At 45.4% G+C, this 18,483-nt stretch overlaps 1 protein-coding gene across 4 annotated transcripts in view; it reads right to left on the bottom strand.

Moving 5' to 3' along the window:
- Positions 1-18,483, bottom strand: part of PIP5K1B (phosphatidylinositol-4-phosphate 5-kinase type 1 beta) — a 295,798-nt gene that overhangs the window by 58,741 nt on the left and 218,574 nt on the right. For all 4 annotated transcript variants that reach the window (XM_045772497.2, XM_045772498.2, XM_045772494.2 and 1 more), the window contains one exon: positions 15,031-15,175. In XM_045772497.2, coding sequence (XP_045628453.1) covers positions 15,031-15,175 — 145 coding nt within the window. The remainder of the gene's footprint in view (positions 1-15,030; positions 15,176-18,483) is intronic.

Here is an 18,483-nt window from a genome sequence, read left to right as displayed (position 1 = left end):
CCCTGATGACCTACCAGTGAATGCAAAAATACAAAGAACTCCTCGCAAAATAACTTCTTAAACTCATCTGTACCCAACCAGGAACACACTCATGATGGAGGAAGCCATGACTGATGACTTTGCCTATTTTGAAAGGGGCTGTGCTGAGCAAGGAGCCAGGAAGTGGGGGGTCCTAGTTCCAGTTCTGCTCTTAAGTCCCTCCTTCAGCGAGTCTGGGGGCCACTCCTGATTTACAGACAAAGAAGCAGAGGCCACCAGCACAAATCCCTTCTGACTGTACGGTCACCTGCAACCCCTCTACAACTAACGAAGGGTTAAAAGAAGACCTACCCTTTAAAACGGGTAGAAGGTGGGGAAGGCTAACATCTATAGTATTCTGGAGCCTGGAAAGCACATGGGCAGGTGGTAACTGAGAGAGAAAGACCCAAGGCACTGAATGTGAAGCCGGCACTGGGGACGCAGAGACACGGAACCAGGCAGATACTCTGTGCCATTCAGCAGAAGACAGGATGGCTCCCCCCCACCTCTGATGAGGATACAGAACAGAGGTTAGCTAGACCCAGGGATACCAGAGTTAGGGGAGGGAAAAGAGAGCAATGACGTGAATGTGTGCCTATTAGATGCTGAGATGCCCAGTCCTCTTTTGTGCCCCAGGTCCAGGCAGGCTGACAGCCAGGCGCCCCCCTCCCCCGAGCAAGAAACTGGAAGGACCTTCTACGGGGGAATCTGACCAGCTCTACAGCAAAGGCCGGCAGACACTAACATTGGTACCACTTTCAGAGAATCCAGCCCGATGAGACAGCTTAGTCAACACACCTGCTTCAGATGTTTAAGCTTCCTGGCGACTTTGTATTCTCCATTCAAACTCGTGGTTGAGCCACAAGCCAGGATTTCTGGAAATTAGAGGAAGACCTCCAACAAGGAGGATGCAGACCAGAACACACAGAAAAACGTACCCTGTATGAAACTTGAGACCAAAATGGGAGAAAAGACAAAAAATCAGAGCAAACCCCCCCAAACCCCCACAGTTCTGACAGCCTCATGGACAAAAGAAATTACAAGTGTGAAATAAGGAAAGATTGTTACAAAAGGGAACCTTGGTGAACAAAGAAGAATTCTCAGAGAACGTGACAACAGAAATGAGAAATTCAGTGGAGCCATCAGGAGAAAAGTGAAGGAACTCTCTCAGCAGGACAGAAACACAAGCAGGTAGAAACGAAGAAAGAAAAATAAAGAAAATTAGAGGAAAAATCCAGGAGATCTTATATGCATACGAGGAGCTTCAAAAAGAAGAAAATAGAGGGGTAGGAAATTTAAAAAATTAAGAAAATTTCCCCAAACTCAAAGCATGAGTTTGCAGATTGAAAAGTCCCTGAGTGTTCAACACAATGGCTGAAAACAGACCTACCCGGGGGCGAATGATCGTGAATATACTGAGACAAAAGGGGACACTGAAGAGATTATAAGCTCCTAGAGAAAAGCACAGGCCATATACAGAAGATCAGGAATCAGAATTCTGGATTTCTCAACAATAACTGGAAACCAGAAGATAATGGAGCAAAGCCTTTGCAATTTTGAAAAGAGAAATTTACAATACAGAGTTCTAGGTCTGCTGACCTATCAGTCAAGCGTCGGGGTTAGAAAAAAGACTTGCTTAGCCACCCAAGGCCTTGGATATTCTGCCTCCCATGAGTCCTTTTCTTAGATACTGGAGGACGTGTTCCCCCCAAATGAGGTGGTAAGCTTAAAAAAAAAAAAAAAAAAAAAAAAAAAGGAAAATACAGGATATGAGAAACAGGGGATCCAATATAGACAAGAGGTGATTAGGGTCCCCAGAATGGGGAAAAGAAAGACTCTAATATGACACGTGTGCCTCAGGGCAAGCAGTCCAGACTGGAGAAGGTAAACTTCTCTAAGACAAGGAAATTAACAGAACCTGAGACATCTGAAGAGTTGGAAAAGCACTGAAGACAACTGGTATGGAGTCTGGGCTTTCATGAACGACAAATACGTGGAAAGCTATGCAAACGAAAGAATGAGGTGGTATTTATTACAAGGAAAACAGAGTTGTACAGAGAGGGAAAGCAAACACAGTATTGACATGGTCATACTACAACACTCCATCGAGATCAAAGCACAAGCACGCCGTAACAATAGCAGAGATGGGAGTGGGCGGTGGGGTGGGAGGAGTGCATGCATGCAGTGGGGGCGGGGTGGGGAAAACACAGAGAAATCTCCATCTCCCAAGGTGGGAAGCTAATGCCTAAACCAGAAAGATCAAGAAATGCCCCTGTTAGCATGCTCTGTAGAGATATGGAATTAAGGGCCAAGAATCAGCTAAAAGAAGGTGGTCGCATCCAGGGACAAGAGAGTGTCAAGGGAGGTGGACTAGGACCTGCTCTTTTCTCCTAACAAACTGTATACAACTATTTGTTAAACTTAGTGCCTATAATTTTGATACAAAACAATGAAAAACAAAAGGGCTGAGTGACCTGATGCCAAAAGGACCCTGAGGTTCCCTAAACTCTTTTAGGGAGAGCACTGTTGCTAAGACTGGAGAAACTTCGGGAGGGTGGGCAGGGAAAAGGCACACACTGGCTTGGCCTTGGCACGCCTGCCTTCTCTCCTGTCACAGCTCAGGGATGACAAAGGAAATGAACAGTCACGGCAGTGACTAGGGCACCAAACCCAGAGGTGCTCGCATATAAATAAAAGATGAAACAACTCTTCTCAGATGAAGTGTTTCAATACACAGAAGTATTCTTCCACTGTGATGAGGAACCACGGAAGGGAAGACGGCGACACGCTAGCACGCGAGCCCTCCAAGTGGCTGTCAGGATGACATTTTCTTTTCAGCCAAAGCCTTTGTTGAGAAAACAAGTCTGGCCCTTCTGATGCTCTTCTGTGACCTTCCACACACTAACTTTTAATATGGCTGGCCAGAAAGATAATGAGCCCCTTTACATCATTACATATTTCATCTTTATTACTTTATCCTTGAAAGCAGGCTATTAAATAATTACACTTTAGGTTAATATTATTCTGACTTGAGATCTTATCACTGCCTCCTAATTCCCTCATTACCCTTACCTAATCCCCCTCGACACCCACGACTGCCATGAGCTAAGAGCAAAGGGCTGGTTGCGTAGACGCATTTAGGGCACTTGCGGGGGGCGGAGTCTGTTAGTTTCTCTGACATGAGGGAGCGCTCAGCAGTGAGTTCCTGGCTGTGGACTTCCTCCCTGAATTACAGGGAGACAGCCGGCGACTGTGGGGATAATTCCATAGATCACAGAGGATGAAACAAAGGATCAACCCCCATCTTGCCTTGGGAGAAATTATATGTTACTCTTTGGGTATATTTGAGGTACATCAGAGAAGAACTTGAACTTGGGACTCTGGCAGAACCCGACCCCAGAGGACCCGAGGGTGGAAGAGGGATGGTGGGACCCTGGCAGAAGTTCATCCGCCATGGATCTCACATCCCCGGAGGCATATATTCCATATGGGATAACAAAGACAGCTCAGAAGGCAAATGGGAACACAGTGGGTGAGCCAAAGGGGGCACCGCAAAGGCCACAGCAGCTGAAGGTGGCTCAGAGGTGTGGACAAGCCCGTGTGCGGCCCTGTGTGGGGCCACATGGGCAGGAGCTATCTAGGGCGACAGACCAATGGGCACGACACTGGCTTAATCAGAGTAGAACTGGAGTATCATCGATGGGGACAAACCAAATGGATGGAGAGGGTAACTTCCAGGGGCCAAGAAGGCCCCAAATGACCTCTAGGCAGAGTGAGAGAGTCATGGGATCTTAAAGAGAATGACTTTGCTTGGCCACTGAGTCAAGGATCACTGTAGACTCAGTGAAGTCAAGATGAGCTGCTGAGCAGAAATGCAGTTTGATCTAAGGTCAGAGGGGCTGAGCCGGGCAGCAGGTCTGCAGAGGCTGGAGAATTCCCCAGAGGTGCTATTCATCTGAAGAGCTCTGAGGCAAGGGAAGCTGTGCTTAGGTTATGTCTAGGTAGGCTGGAGGTGTGAGCAAGAAACCGAGGTCCTGCCTCACTGTAATCTGAACACCCATCCATTATCGCTATGGTTTTGCATTTTAGGAATTTCTTGTTATGTTCTCTTAATTCCCTGAATGAGCCCGTCTGTGATTCAGCTAAACCATAAAGCAAATAAATTGCTTCACTCCTCAGGGAAGACTGAGAGGGAGAGGGGTCTCTCCAAAATTTTTTAAAAAGATTTTATTTATTTATTTATTTGGCAGAGAGAGAGAGAGAGAGAGAGAGAGAGAGAGAGATAGCACAAGCAGGGGGAGCAGCAGGCAGAGGGAGAAGCAGGCTCCCCACTGAGCAGGGAGCCCGATGCAGGACTCAAACCCAGGACCCTGGGATCATGACCTGAGCCAAAGGCAGACATTTAACCGACTGAGCCACCCAGGCGCCCCTCCAAGGAACTTTTTTTTCTTAAACCCAGGCGTGCCTAAGAATTTCTTGAAGAGCACGCTGAAGCCTAGATGAAGCCACACCCGGACAGGTATCCCTCTAGAGGTTTCATGAAGGAGGGCATGGGACTGGGAAGGCCACAGAGATGCCTCTACCACCGGCAAATCTTTCTCCCAGAGATGAGGCATGAGTGGCTGAAGTCGAGGGAAATAGAGATGAAGTCTTTCGGTGTAAGAATTAAGAGGCAGAAAATGGATAAAAGATGTTATTTTTGATAAGTTAGGCAATCCACAGTTGGCCAACATTCTGCCACTTTTTTTTCCCCAATACGACTTGTCCATACATTGGATCCATTAAAAAAAATCTTTATGCACAAAAGGCACCTAGAAATATTACCACGTACTAGTTCATAAAAAAAAAAAAGTATTACTCAGCCATAAAAAATAAAAAAAAGAAAAGAATGAAATCATGCCATTTGCAACAACACGGGTGGACCTTGAGGGTATTATGTCAAAGTGAAATAAGTCAGACCGGATGATCTCGTTTACATGTGGAATCTAAACGAAAGCAAAACACACACACAGAAGTCATAGATACGGAGAATACAGTGGTGGTTTCCGGGGGGAGGGGGGCTCGAGGGTCGGCTGAAATGGATGACAGGGGTCTAGAGCTACAAACTTCCAGTTATAAAAGAAGGAAGTCATGAGGGTGGGGATATAATAATAATATAATGTTCCAGCATGTTCACAGCACAGCAACAATATTGTAGGGCGACCTTGAAAATTGTGAAGAGAGTAAATCTTAAAAGTTCTCATCACGAGAAAAAAATTTTTTGGGCAACTTTGTATGGTGACAGATGGTACCTAGACTTATTTCAGTGACTGTGTTGCAATATGCATAATTATCAAACCATTAGGTTGTCCACTTGAAACTAAAATAATGTTACGTGTGAATCACACCTCAGTAAAAACAAAAATCTAAATACTCTACAATGCGTAATTCTCCCTTTTTTTAAATGTTAGTCACCATACAGTACATCATTAGTTTTTGACGTAGTGTTCCATGATTCATTGTTTGCATATAACACCCAGTGCTCCATGCGATACGTGCCCTCCTTAGCACCCATCACCGGGCTACCCCATCCCCCACCCCCTCCCCTCTGAAGCCCTCAGTTTGTTTCCCAGAGTCCACAGTCTCTCATGGTTCATTCCCCCTTCTGTTTACCCCCCCTTCATTCTTCCCTTCCTTCTCCTAACGATCTCTCTGCTATTCCTTATGTTCCACAAATGAGTGAAACCATATGATAATTGGCTTTCTCTGCTTGATTTATTTCACTTAGCATAATCTCCTCCAGTCCCATCCAACATCGGCCACAGCAACTTCTCTCATGACACATCTCCAAAGGCAAGGGAAACAAAAGCAAAAATGAACTTTTGGGACTTCATCAAGATAAACTCTTCTGCACAGCAAAGGAAACAGTCAACAAAACAAAGAGGCAACCCACGGAATGGGAGAAGATATTTGCAAATAACACTACAGATAAAAGGTCGGTATCCAAGATCTATAAAGAATTTCTCAAACTCAATACCCAAGAAACAAATAATCAAATCAAAAAATGGGCAGAAGATATGAACAGACATTTTTCCAATGAAGACATACAAATGGCTAACAGACACATGAAAAAATGCTCAACATCATTAGCCATCAGGGAAATTCAAATCAAAACCACACTGAGATACCACCTTATGCCAGTCAGAATGGCAAAAATGGACAGGGCAAGAAAGAACAAATGTTGGAGAGGACGTGGAGAAAGGGGATCCCTCTTACACTGTTGGCTGGAATGCAAGTTGGTACAGCCAGTTTGGAAAACAGTGTAGAGATCCCTCAAAAAGTTAAAAATAGAACTACCCTATGACCCAGCAATTGCACTACTGGGTATTTACTCCAATGATACAGATGTAGTGAAATGAAGGGCCATATGCACCCCAATGTTCGTTCCTTCATTCGTTCATTCATTCATTTATGGGAGAGGGAGAGAGAGCAAGTATATGTGAGCATGAGCGGGGTGAGGGGCAGAGGGTGGAAGGAGAGTGAACCCTAAGCCAACTCCCTGCTGAGTGCGGAGCTGGACATGGGGCTTGATTCCACGACCCTGAGATCATGACCTAAGCTGAAACCACGAGTCAGAGGCTCAACTGACTGAGCCACCCAGGCGCCCCGCATATTCCCCACTTAGACTCTGATCTCCAGGAGGAGAGGAATCACGTGTGCCCCTAGCACTATGTCTGGCGTGTTTGGGGCTCAATGAATATTTGTCGAATTTATGAAGAAATGAATAAAAGATGGAGGAAGAAACTGTGAGTGTTCTCTGAATTAATGCTGAATCCTAAATTATTCCTCATAAAATGTCGGATATTTGAGAAATTCACTTCAATTTCCTGCCCATGCCAAAATATATGAAGGATCATTTGAAAAGCTAATCACTTCAGAAGCAATTCTACGATTTGTCAAAAGAGGGAAAAAAAGGCATCCAGTAAAATCCAGGTGCAGACTATGTGATGTAAATCCTTTTTTTATTTTTTATTTTGCTGGGGTTGGGGAGGGGAAGCTAAGCCAACAGGAATATTATGAAGCTTCTATCAAGCTCTAATTTTCTCTGCAGGTGCCTCAGTCACAACGGGAAAGGGATGTGACACCACTCGTAGAATCGCCTGTCATCCCAGCAGGCCTCAAATGGTCCTAATTCCCCAAATGAGATCTTCTCTCGGGAGGCCGGGTGACCAGGCAGGGTTTTGCTTCAGGATCCCGAGGAGAGTTCTTCTCCCCCAAACATATATCCTCATTTGCTTGGTGACCTAGTTTCCTGCCACTGGGGAAAAAAGTTGACTAAATCCTTTTCTTCGTTGTCAGAAGGAAGAAAGTGACACCATCTCCACAGTCCCTCATGCGTGTTTACTCCAGACTGAGTTATATTCAGTTGATGAGATGGGGTGTGGGGAGTATTACTGGCAATAAAGTAAAAATGTCTTGCTAGGGCACGGGTGACAGATAGCCTGCCCTCAAAATGTATCTGCTGCCCTGTCAGAGGGGGTCTCACCTGGATTCCCCGGGCTTACTAACCTCCCTGTGGACTTTGTGAGCTGAAGAACCTTTTTATCTATCCCATGCGCCTGCGATTAGCAGAGACATTTCTAGGAGTATTTATAACCAGCATCCGCTCCAGCGCAGAACCCGGGAAACGGTTATCGACGGTTGGACAGACTTGCTGGTGAAGACTGGGGTCTCCCATTACACAGATGATTAAAAAAAATTACAGCTCTTTGACATACTGTTATTCTATTGGCATGGTAATAAATTGGCTCTGTGATTCCTTTTACTGTCTAGAGTCTACACTGATTCCCGCTCCTGCCCGCACACTCTACCTTTGTCAAGCTTGGATCTTTGTAATCCTTTTTTTAAGAGGTCTCGCATCTTTCTTGTTCTTTGCCCCGTGTTGTGCGGCTGTCATTTACATTTACTTGTTTCGACTCTGCCTTGCGATGCTGGGGCCAGGCGTCGGCACACTACCTTCCTCAGGCTCCTTTGGCAGGAGATGAGGGGGCGGGAGGAGAGAAGCCTTTGGTCCACTTCTCTCTCATTTTTTCTTTCTTTCTTCTGAGGGTCTAGTCCCTGGCGGCAGCTGTGGCCTGGCCACTATCCCAGCAATGTCAGTGATGTCCTCCTCCGATGTCCCTACTCTTCAGGTGGCCGCTGGTCCCCGGCGGCGGGGGGGGGGGGGTGCTCCTGCAGGAGTCTGGCTTCTGTACAGTGGCAGGGCGCATGTCTGGAGCTCCTGCCTGGAGTTACCTACCTGGGTTTCTAGAACGTTGCCTTTCACGTGTCCAGCTATACTCGGTAACCAATTCTCTTTACTAAACTCTTGTTTGAAATTCCAAGTGTGTTTTCCATTTCCTTGACTGGATGCTGACTCACAGAGTACTCCGGGATGGCCTTTTTTTTTTTTTCTTCTTCAATTTCTAACGTCATTTTATTTTTTATTTATTTTTTTATTATAATAATATTTTTTTATTATATTATGTTAGTCACCATACAGTACATCCCTGGTTTTTGATGTAAAGTTCCATGATGGCCTTTTGACCAAAACAATTAAGTCTTGCCCCTTATGGCGGAACTTACAGGAAGCTGCAAGGTGCTGGGTATGGAATCACTGGATTATTTTATTTTAACAAACACTTTGATGGTGCTTACTAGGTACAGGTGGGGCAAAATAAGTGCTTTCCAATGACTATCTCAACCAGTCTTTATAACGACCATTTGGGGCAGGAGTATAATAATCCGTATTTCACAAGTGAGGACACTGAGGCACATAATGGTACAGTAACTTGCTCAACGTTAGAGAGCTAAAGGGGGCTCTTTGGGGGCTAATACTTTAACTGGTGATTTATAACGATGAGCGTGCAAGAGAAAGGCCTGGCCGGAGGTGATGAATGCTGGTGGCGACGGTCTGTCTGCAAGGTAGGAGTCACCAGACTAAGAACCATAAAAGCACAAAGGGTCTGCAGAGGTGGGATTCAATCCCCAGCACCCACAGGAGGGCTTGGAATGACATCCAGGACCAGCAGGCAGCCGCCGTGTGCCAAGGAGACACCACAGATGATATGCTGTCCCTCCGTTAAGGTTATGGTTGGAGAACCGGAATTACCAGAAAGTTCTGGCAACCCACCTTCTTCTCCCCTCATCTTGTAAGCAACAAATGTCCCTTCGTAACCTTACCTTGTCAACAGAAGATACGGGATTTTTGAAATCAAGCAGAAACGTATCTCACAAAAGTCTCTTCTCTATGATCATGTAACCATGAAGTGTACTTGAAGAGCTGGAAATAAAAACTCGAGGAAAGAGCTGTTTCAGGTCGCTTGTGGATTTAAGTTCGTATGTCATATTTTTAGTGTTTGAACACTCGGGCTCTAACATCTTGAGGAGCGGAAAATCCACACTTAAAATCACATAAAAAGAAAAGGTAAAGCAGACGAGGAAGAATAGACCTTGTGTAGGGGTTACCAAATTTCCATGAAAAGCATCATTTCAAGGGCAAGTGTCTGAGACGGGACGACAGGGGAGATGGCGGCGGGTGAGGGGCTGAGGCTCTGTATCTGTGCTGCGCCTGGAAACCATGGCTCCACTTGGCAGCCATCTGACCTCGGGGAAGTGACCCGATGTTGTGAGCATGCCTCATCCACAAACTGGAGGTAAGAAATATGATGACCTTACAGGGTTGCTGGGAGCATTAAATCCCTCTGACGCATGGAAGGACCTGAACACGGACCCTTAATAAGGTCCAAGAATTAGCTATTATTATAGTATTATTATCAGATGATTATTGATGGTTTGAAGTTGTCTACTGCTTTGATAGAAAAGTTTCCATAGCCATGATGTTCTTTAAAAAAAAAAAAAAGATTTATTTATTTATTTGAGACGGAGGGGAGGGGCAGAGGGTAAAGGGGAGAGAGAATCTCAAGCAGACTCCATGCAGAGCACAGAGCCCAATGCAGGGCTCGATCCCACGACCCTGGGATCATGACCTGAGCTGAAACCAACAGTTGGACGCTCAAGCGACTGCACCACCCAGGCGCCCCGCCATGATGTTCTTAATAAGCAAACTTAGCCAACAACTTCTAGAACAAACATCACGGGCAGGCATTCATAAGCACGCCACTTTGTCTAACAGAAATACTTTAGTCGTTAAGCAGCAAAAAGGTCGCTCGGTTCTGGAGGCAGCATTCATGTTAGGAACACTGGGCGCATCACCCGTCTGTGCACGGCACACACGGCAAGGACAAGAGCGGAAGGACAGGATGCTGTTAGTCAAAGGGTGGTATGGCGGAGAGAACGGAGGCTTGGGCCCCAGAGCCCTGCGTTCCAGTTACATCCTACTAGCACACCGTGTGACCTTGTGGCAGTGTGTCACAGAACGCACGTGTCTTTTAGACAAGTCGGTAAGATAACGGGTCCCTCCACCCCGGCTCCACTCCTCTCCCGGGTTTATGAGACTCTAAGAGCAGGAAGAAAAGTGCACAGAACTGCAGATCCCTGGGGTCAGCCCCGGAGATCCACGATCCGGACTTATCCCTTAGGGGGCCTCTGCCAGCTGTCCTTCTCTTGCAAATGACAGTGGCATCTCCTCTGACATAAATGTGCTTCTTAGAACACTCCACATGCCTCCTGGGGAAGCCAGGTATTGGAAACAGTCACTAGGAAAACAGGAGGCCGGCCAGGGCATGAAGGTAAAGGCAGGCTTGATGGGGAAGCTGTAAGTATGCTGGGACGCATGCAGTGGGGTTTTCCATACTCAGGCACGATCAGAGCATCAGCTTTGCTCCCAGCGGTGCAGGAAATCACGAAAAGGATTCATAGTCACGCGTGTAGTGAATTTCCACACTAGAGTGTTCTTAACTTTGAGATAAAACACGTTTCCTCTGTATTTCTTAGTGCTCAATTTATACCTCCTCTGAAAGAAAAGAGCTCTTACTAGGAAAGACGAATTCAAGGATCGAAAACGCAGGATTTAAATCCCACCCTCTGACCAGGAAGGATGTACCCACAACACATTGCCTCCATGTCTATGAACTTCAAGCTCTAATACTGAGCTGTCCAGTGGAGCATGAAAACAGGTCCTCCCGATCATCCGGTTAAATATATGCTTTAAAAATACTATTTTTTCTTTGCTTCCTACTCAATTTTTGGAGCACACTTAAAAAAAAGAACAGATTACTATCAGAGTTTTTGCAGTTACAAAGAATAATCCCTAAAAAATGGGAATAATTTGAAGAGACAGCAGTTTTCCCACAGCAATATATAATTTAGGTGTGGAGACAGCCCGGCACTAATCGGCACCTTTCAGAGTTAAGGATTCTAAAAAGACTGACAGAATGACACCTGCTCTTGAAGTATTTACGGCTTATTTAAGGGCAGATACGTAGGGCTTAGTGTTGAAACGGAAAAAACAGGACACCCTGCCTTCACAGAAAAACGACTCAGAGATAGAAAAACCTAACATGTGAATTAGAACATCAATATTCAACTCATTTCCTTTCCAGGCTATTTGGATTAGGTTGGAAACTTAGTAGGCCAGAAGAGACTTAGAATCATGTTTGTTTATCTTCTCAAGAGACCCCACATAGGTCTAGGAGGGCTCTAATGGGGGAAAAAATGCTAGAAAGTATGACAACTTCTATTCAGTTTGCTGGTAAGGTCTCCCTATTGAATAATTCGGGTTGGGCATGGTGGGGGGAGGTAAGGGTACTGATCCCCAGGAGTTCACACGTTATTAATTTCTCCTGAGCACCTCTGTGTCTTTTTTGCACCTTTTCCTTACGACTGACTAAGGCAGTGGTTGAGATGGGAGGCATGACTTTGGCTTGTCTTCTCTCTCCAGGCTCCAATCAGAAGTGCCCAGGGGGGCAGGTAGGCAACCTCACCGATGAACAAAGCAGAAGGTTCCATGCTTCTCCCCTCCACTGGTAAATGCTGAGAGGCCACAGAGCCAAGTGGGGTCCAAACTAGTGATTTTTCAAAAGGACCTGGGTATTTTAGTGACACTGCTTGATTTTTAAATGATGGCTTATTTAAAAAACATTCTGGGGTCACCAAAATACTTCTCACTGGCTTGCGTTCCAATGGCAGGGCACCTGCTTGGTTGTGGCCACGGCTGTAGGGCTGTCGGTGGGCCAGTTCAGTGGTGTCATCTAGGAGTGATTTCCTGATGTCCAGCCCAGAGCCTTTTCACGGACTTTGCAAGCACCTAATTCCTTGTATCAAATCCCTTTCTGCTTAAGACCGGGTGGCTTCTTGTTCTTGTAACTGAACCCGACTGTCAGCTAAATATAACATATCAAATGACAACTGGGAGAGGCACCTGGGTGGCTCAGTCTGTTAAACATCTGCTTTCAGCTCAGGTCATGATCTTGGGGTCCTGGGATTGAGTCCTGCATCAGGCTCCTTGCTCTGCCCCTCCCCTTGTGCATGCGTCCCCCCCCCTTCTCTCTCTCTTGCGTGTGTGCACGTGCGAAAATAAATAAAGAAAATCTTGAAATTACAACTTGGAGATACAATGCCAAGGGAGATTTATCTCAAGTCACTTCAAAAAGAGAAAGGGAAAAATACCGCAGATAACACTAATGTTTTTCCCATCCAAATATATACGAAAACCAGTATCATCATAAATAAAAGTACCAAGAATTATACCACAGTCCAGGAGCATGCAGAGGTTGCCCCCACAGCGGTCAGGACGGAGGCGGTTCCGGATGGTGGGGGAACCTTATGAACACCCAAGAACTGAATACTCCTGGCCAAGAGTCTGGATATTGACCCACAACCACTGCCATCAAAAAACCCCAAAAACCAAAACCAAAACCAAAAGACAAGCAAAAAACCCTTTTATTCTTGTGCTGAAAACTCTAGAAAATAACTTAAGAGCAAGCATATCCAGTTATGTGCCCCTGATAATGAGAACAGTAGCAAACAGTAAGAAACCACCATGGCTTCACACAGAATTGTTTCTGACCTTGCAAGGAGCCCACTATGACTTTCCAGCCATTTCTCGAGCCGCTATTTGTATTTGAGAGCAAAACAATGGTGTTTAGCTCTACCCCAGAAATAGGAAAGCTGTTGCTAGACTAATTTACGTAACAAATTCGAACATTCAAGGTACACAGCAGTGTAAGGTATAGGTCACATTAAATTCTTCTAACCCAAGGAAGCTAACCACATTTCTTTTACAGTTCAGATGAGCTGAAGAGCTTATGATGGAGCCTGATTTGTTGGCCCTTCCAGCCGAGCTATCTAAACGGAAGCCCCCTAAGATGGATGGCTCACCGTGTTACCTGTTTCACTCCTCCAGACCAAGGCGGGCTGCTTCACCTGCTCCCCACCCCCCAGCCTGTATCTAGCGGAGAGGGAAGGGAATGGCAACAGAAAGCAATTTCTACAGATGCTCCAATGACCAAACCTTAACTTGCCCAAAGGCCACGCTAGAATCTGCAAACATGCACATGTTACAAACGAGTCTACCGTACTGAGTCCTCTTTCTGGAAGGGAGCCACACTGTATTCCTGGAGGTGAAAAACGACGTACCGTGTAAGAAGCAGTTCGCCCACACAAATATGACCTTGATTCTTGAGAGCTAGATTTCTAACAAGAGCTAGTTCCCATTTAACGGATAATTATCAAGAACATACACCGTAGTCCCTGCCCGGCGACTGGAGCCAGTCACAAAACCGCATATATGGAAAGAGAGGAAATCGAACAGCGGAGCCCACCAACCACACTGTGATCTCTTTGCAAAGATAGCATCTTCTATTATTGGAATCAATGTCTGACAACGTTTTGTTCAAAAAGCAAGCCTATCTAACAACCAATCCACTCTCTATTTAAGAAATCGCAGTACCCACCCAACACTCAAATGTTCAACCATTACATGTCTGAGAGTCCCCGCATTAGTGGCCCATTGCTGCTGTAAGATTAGAAATTATCATAAACTTAGCGGCTTAAAATGACACAACTTACTATCTTGCAGCTCTGGTGATCCGAAGTCCTAAAATTCAAGGTGTGGAAGAGCTGTCTTCCTCTGTGAAGGCTCCAAGGGAGCATCTGTTTCTTTGTCTTTTCTGGTGTCTAGAGGCTGCCTGCATTCCCAGGCTCACGGCCCCGTCCTCCAACTTCAAAGCCAGCCGTGGGGCACCTTCCAATGTCTCTCTCCACCCTCCGCTTCTGGAATCCCTTCTCTTTCTCTGACTCTCATCTTCCTGTCTTCCTCTGACAAAGACCCTGTGTATAATTAGACTTCACTGCTTGAGGACAGACTGACATACAGTTAAGGATTTTTAGGAAGGACACATTTAATGTAAACACTCGTAGCTTCCTTGTGGGTTCTGAATTTTGTGTGACTCAGTGATCTATGAAGAAACGTAAGCATGAAGTTGTCTACCACTGGAGTGTTACTAAGACAATATATATCTATTTTTAAAAAGACCCCGTGATTTCATTGGGACACCCTGAATATTTCAAGACACCCTTCCCATCTCAGGATCTTTAATCGTGTTGGCAAAGTCCCTTTTGCTATATAAGGCGACACGTCCACAGGTTCCAGGGATGAGGACAGGGACAACTTTGGGGGGCCATCATTCTGCCTATCACAGTCACTACGGTCACTCAAACAAAAAGAGAATATTCAAATATTTTTGCTGCTATTGGCAATATTAACCAAGAGTACTTGCTTAAAAAATCCATTCATAAGAAATTATTAGAAGAAAAATGATGAAAGACCAGTCTTCTTCCCTAGAACCAAGTATATAATTTCTATAGGACATAATGATTAACTGTGGAGAAAAATAAGGAGGTTTTTTCCCCCAGACGTGCTTCTTGCCACAGTAAATAATCAAGCATGTTGTCTTTCTTTTACTTACAGGGCAGGTGACAGTCACATCCTGGGTGCTAGGGACAGCATGCTTTCAATTCAGAGATACCCGTCTAGCTGGGATGCTGGTGTGGTAACAGCTGGATTGGTAATTCGATCGCGCTACCTCTCACCTGTTTGAATAGAGTGCAGTCCTGTCGTGCGGACAATGTTCATCGACATATACGGAAGAAGACGAAATAGTGGTTGCCAAGGAAGCAGCTTCAAACAGTGACGGGGTGCTGGGCACCAGGTCCGGCCTGTGTCGGGATCCCAGTGCTGGATAACAAAAGCACAACACACACGCGTGAATCTCCGTAATAAATGCTGCCTTCAGATCTGTAATCACTTCAATCCACTCCAAAGCATTCGCTTTACATATCAGGTGGCAAATTAAATCATGAATTCACTCTGCTCTTCTGAACTGCCCCAGACAAGTAAAATAGCTTCTTGCAAACAGGTTAACGGGAAAGGAAACGGCATTAATTTACAAAATGGCTTATGGAGACGACATTATGAATGTTCTTTTAAAAACCTAATAAAGTGATTTACTGTTTCAAAAGATGACATAAAAAGCTTGAAGGAGCTTAAGGAGATAATTCAACAGAGATCAGCAGGATGATTGGCAAATGTAGAAACACACAGGGAACCTGCTTTCCCTCCCAGGAGATGCACGTATCTATCATCCTCAATTTAGATCTAAGTACTCCGACTTTTTAACACCCAGGAAACAAATGCTTCCCAGACTAACAGCCAGCTCTCTCTCTCTCTTTTTAAAAAAGATTTTATTTATTTGAGAGAGAGTGAGAACAAGAGTGAGAAAGAGAGAGAGAGAGAGAGAGAGAACGAGCAGGGGAGGAGGGGCGGAGGGAGAGGCAGAAGCAGGCTCCCTGCTCAGCAGAAAGCCCAGCTTGGGGCTCGATCCCAGGACCCTGCGATCATGACCTGAGCTGAAGGCGGATGCTTAACTGACTGAGCCACCTAGGTGCCCCAGCCAGCCATCTCTTAACCCCCTTTGTGCCCATACACATCTTTGAACATCATCCATGGAACTTCTTGGCCTCCTATTTTAAGAGCCAAGGTTGCTTTTTTAAAAATGAGAAAACTCGGGGCGCCTCGGTGGCACAGCGGTTAAGCGTCTGCCTTCGGCTCAGGGCGTGATCCCGGCGTTCTGGGATCGAGCCCCACATCAGGCTCCTCCGCTATGAGCCTGCTTCTTCCTCTCCCACTCCCCCTGCTTGTGTTCCCTCTCTCGCTGGCTGTCTCTATCTCTGTTGAATAAATCAATAAAATCTTAAAAAAAAAAAAAAAGAGAAAACTCCTATTTCCTTTTTAAAATGTAGGTGCCTGGGGTGCCTGGGGTGCCTGGGTGGCTCAGTTGGTTAAGAATCTGCCTTCGGCTCAGGTCATGATCCCAGGGTCCTGGGATCAAGCCCCACGGAGGGCTCCCTTCTCCGAGAGGAGCCTGCTTCTCCCTCTCCCTCTGCATGCCGCTTCCCCTGCTTGCGCTGTCAAATAAATAAATGACATCTTAAAAAAAAATAAAATGTGGGTGCCTGCAAAAATACTTATGCAGGAAAGCAGAATATTCAAGGCTGAACAGTGTGACTCACGCCCACTCTCTCTGTGTGGATTCTTTCTTTTTCTTATTGGGAGATCATTTTTAATCATCCTCACCTAAACATTGGACAAATTCGTACCCCTTATTGCCCAGCCTGTCAGAGATAGTGTTTTAGTGACAGATCCAGTCACCAAGAACAGACTTGCTTTAAAAATACACACGCAAGTGCCCCATGCAAGAGCGCGGTGGACATAATAGTTATGCATGAGTCCTGTCCGTCAAATTTTGTAGCTGCGCTCACACTTTTTTTTTTAAACCTAGGGAGATATTTTATTTTTAAATTTTTATGAAATATAATTGCTACAGACAGTGTATTAATTCTAGGTGTCCACCATATATACTGTGAGATGACCACCATGAGCTAGCGAACACCCATGACCACATACAGTTACAACATCTTTTTCCTGCAATGAGAATTTTTAGGATCTACTCTCTTAGCAACTTTCAAATATACAATAGACTTTTGTTAACTAAAGTCACCATGCTGGACTGTGGATTCTTTTTAATCCTTCTCAATTTAGATTCCCCTAAACTCAACTAAGACAGACGATAATAAATACAACACAACTTTAAGGTGCTTCTGGGATTCCTTTACAGGCAATGACAGGCTCAAAATTATGCATTTTTAGGAAGCGTATGAATGGAAAACAGTCCTAATAGGCACTACTGCATGAGTGCAAGGCTATGTATTTGGGGTTTGAAGAGGTGTAGACGGAGGAGTACAGCGCGGGGGCTAGGCACAGAAGGGCTGGACTCCAGACCAGGAGACTGGACACACTTTAAAACGTGTGGGATGGTGCAGCTTTGCCTCTGATTCAGGTCAAAATAAATTATTGCCGGGGCGCCTGGGTGGCACAGCGGTTAAGCATCTGCCTTCGGCTCAGGGCGTGATCCCAGCGTTATGGGATCGAGCCCCACATCAGGCTCTTCCGCTATGAGCCTGCTTCTTCCTCTCCCACTCCCCCTGCTTGTGTTCCCTCTCTCACTGGCTGTCTCTGTCGCATAAATAAATAAAAAATCTTAAAAAAAAATAAATTATTGCCGTGATGAATAACAGATGGTAATAGTATAAAAACACGAGTAACTGAAGTGCTCTACATGCAAAAATTAGAAAGGCTTCAATGTAATACAACAGCTGGCTAGCGATCTTTAATATACTTGGCTCCACCTTCTTATTAAATACAGAGGAAAATACTCACATGCTCAATCATGGTGAAAAGTGCATCTGAAAAATAACCTGCCTTCAGAGTTTAATGAATTGCTACTCAACTTAAGGCAGATGGAGCTGGACTAGAAAGGCTCACGGAGACTCTGGTCTTGACTTCATGAGCCAGAGACTACGTGAGTGATACAACACAGAGAGACACAATCTGTCCAGGGACTTGGGCCAGGCACTGGGGAGCTGAGCCCCAATCTTTAAGGAGCTCTCTGAAGCAGACAGCTGTTTCCTCAAGCTCTTATATCCTTTGGTTTTTTTAAAAAAACTAGCATGGTGGACAGAATTCTAGGATGATCCCCAGTGACCCGCATGCTTGTATCATCGCCCTTTGAGTGTGGGTGGAACTGGTGAACATGATAGGACTCCTGTGATTACTGCATCTTACAGGGCAAAAGGAATTTTGCAGATGTAACTAAGGTTATTAATCGGTTAACTTCAAGTTAGTCAAAGAGGATACTATCCAGGTGGGCCTGGCCTAATCACTTGAGCCTTTTAAATTTGTCGTCTGGAGGTCAGAGATCTGAAGGGAGAGAAGGACTGATTTGTAAGAAAGTCTTGGTATAAAGATGGAAGGGGCTGCCGGGCAAGGAATGTGGATGGTCTTGGTGGGGCTGGACATGGTCCGCAGCTATCAGACAGGAAGGCATGGGGACGTCTGGCCTACAACCACAGGAAGTGAATTCTGCCAACCACGTGATGACCTTGGAGGAGGATTCTTCTCCAGCACTTTCAGATGAGAATGCAGCC

The sequence above is a fragment of the Ursus americanus genome, chromosome 34 (genome assembly GCF_024610735.1).
Source record: "Ursus americanus isolate L20-20 chromosome 34, mUrsAme1.1.p, whole genome shotgun sequence".
NCBI classification, from domain to species: Eukaryota; Metazoa; Chordata; class Mammalia; order Carnivora; family Ursidae; genus Ursus; species Ursus americanus.
This window is presented reverse-complemented; position numbering and strand designations above follow the sequence as displayed.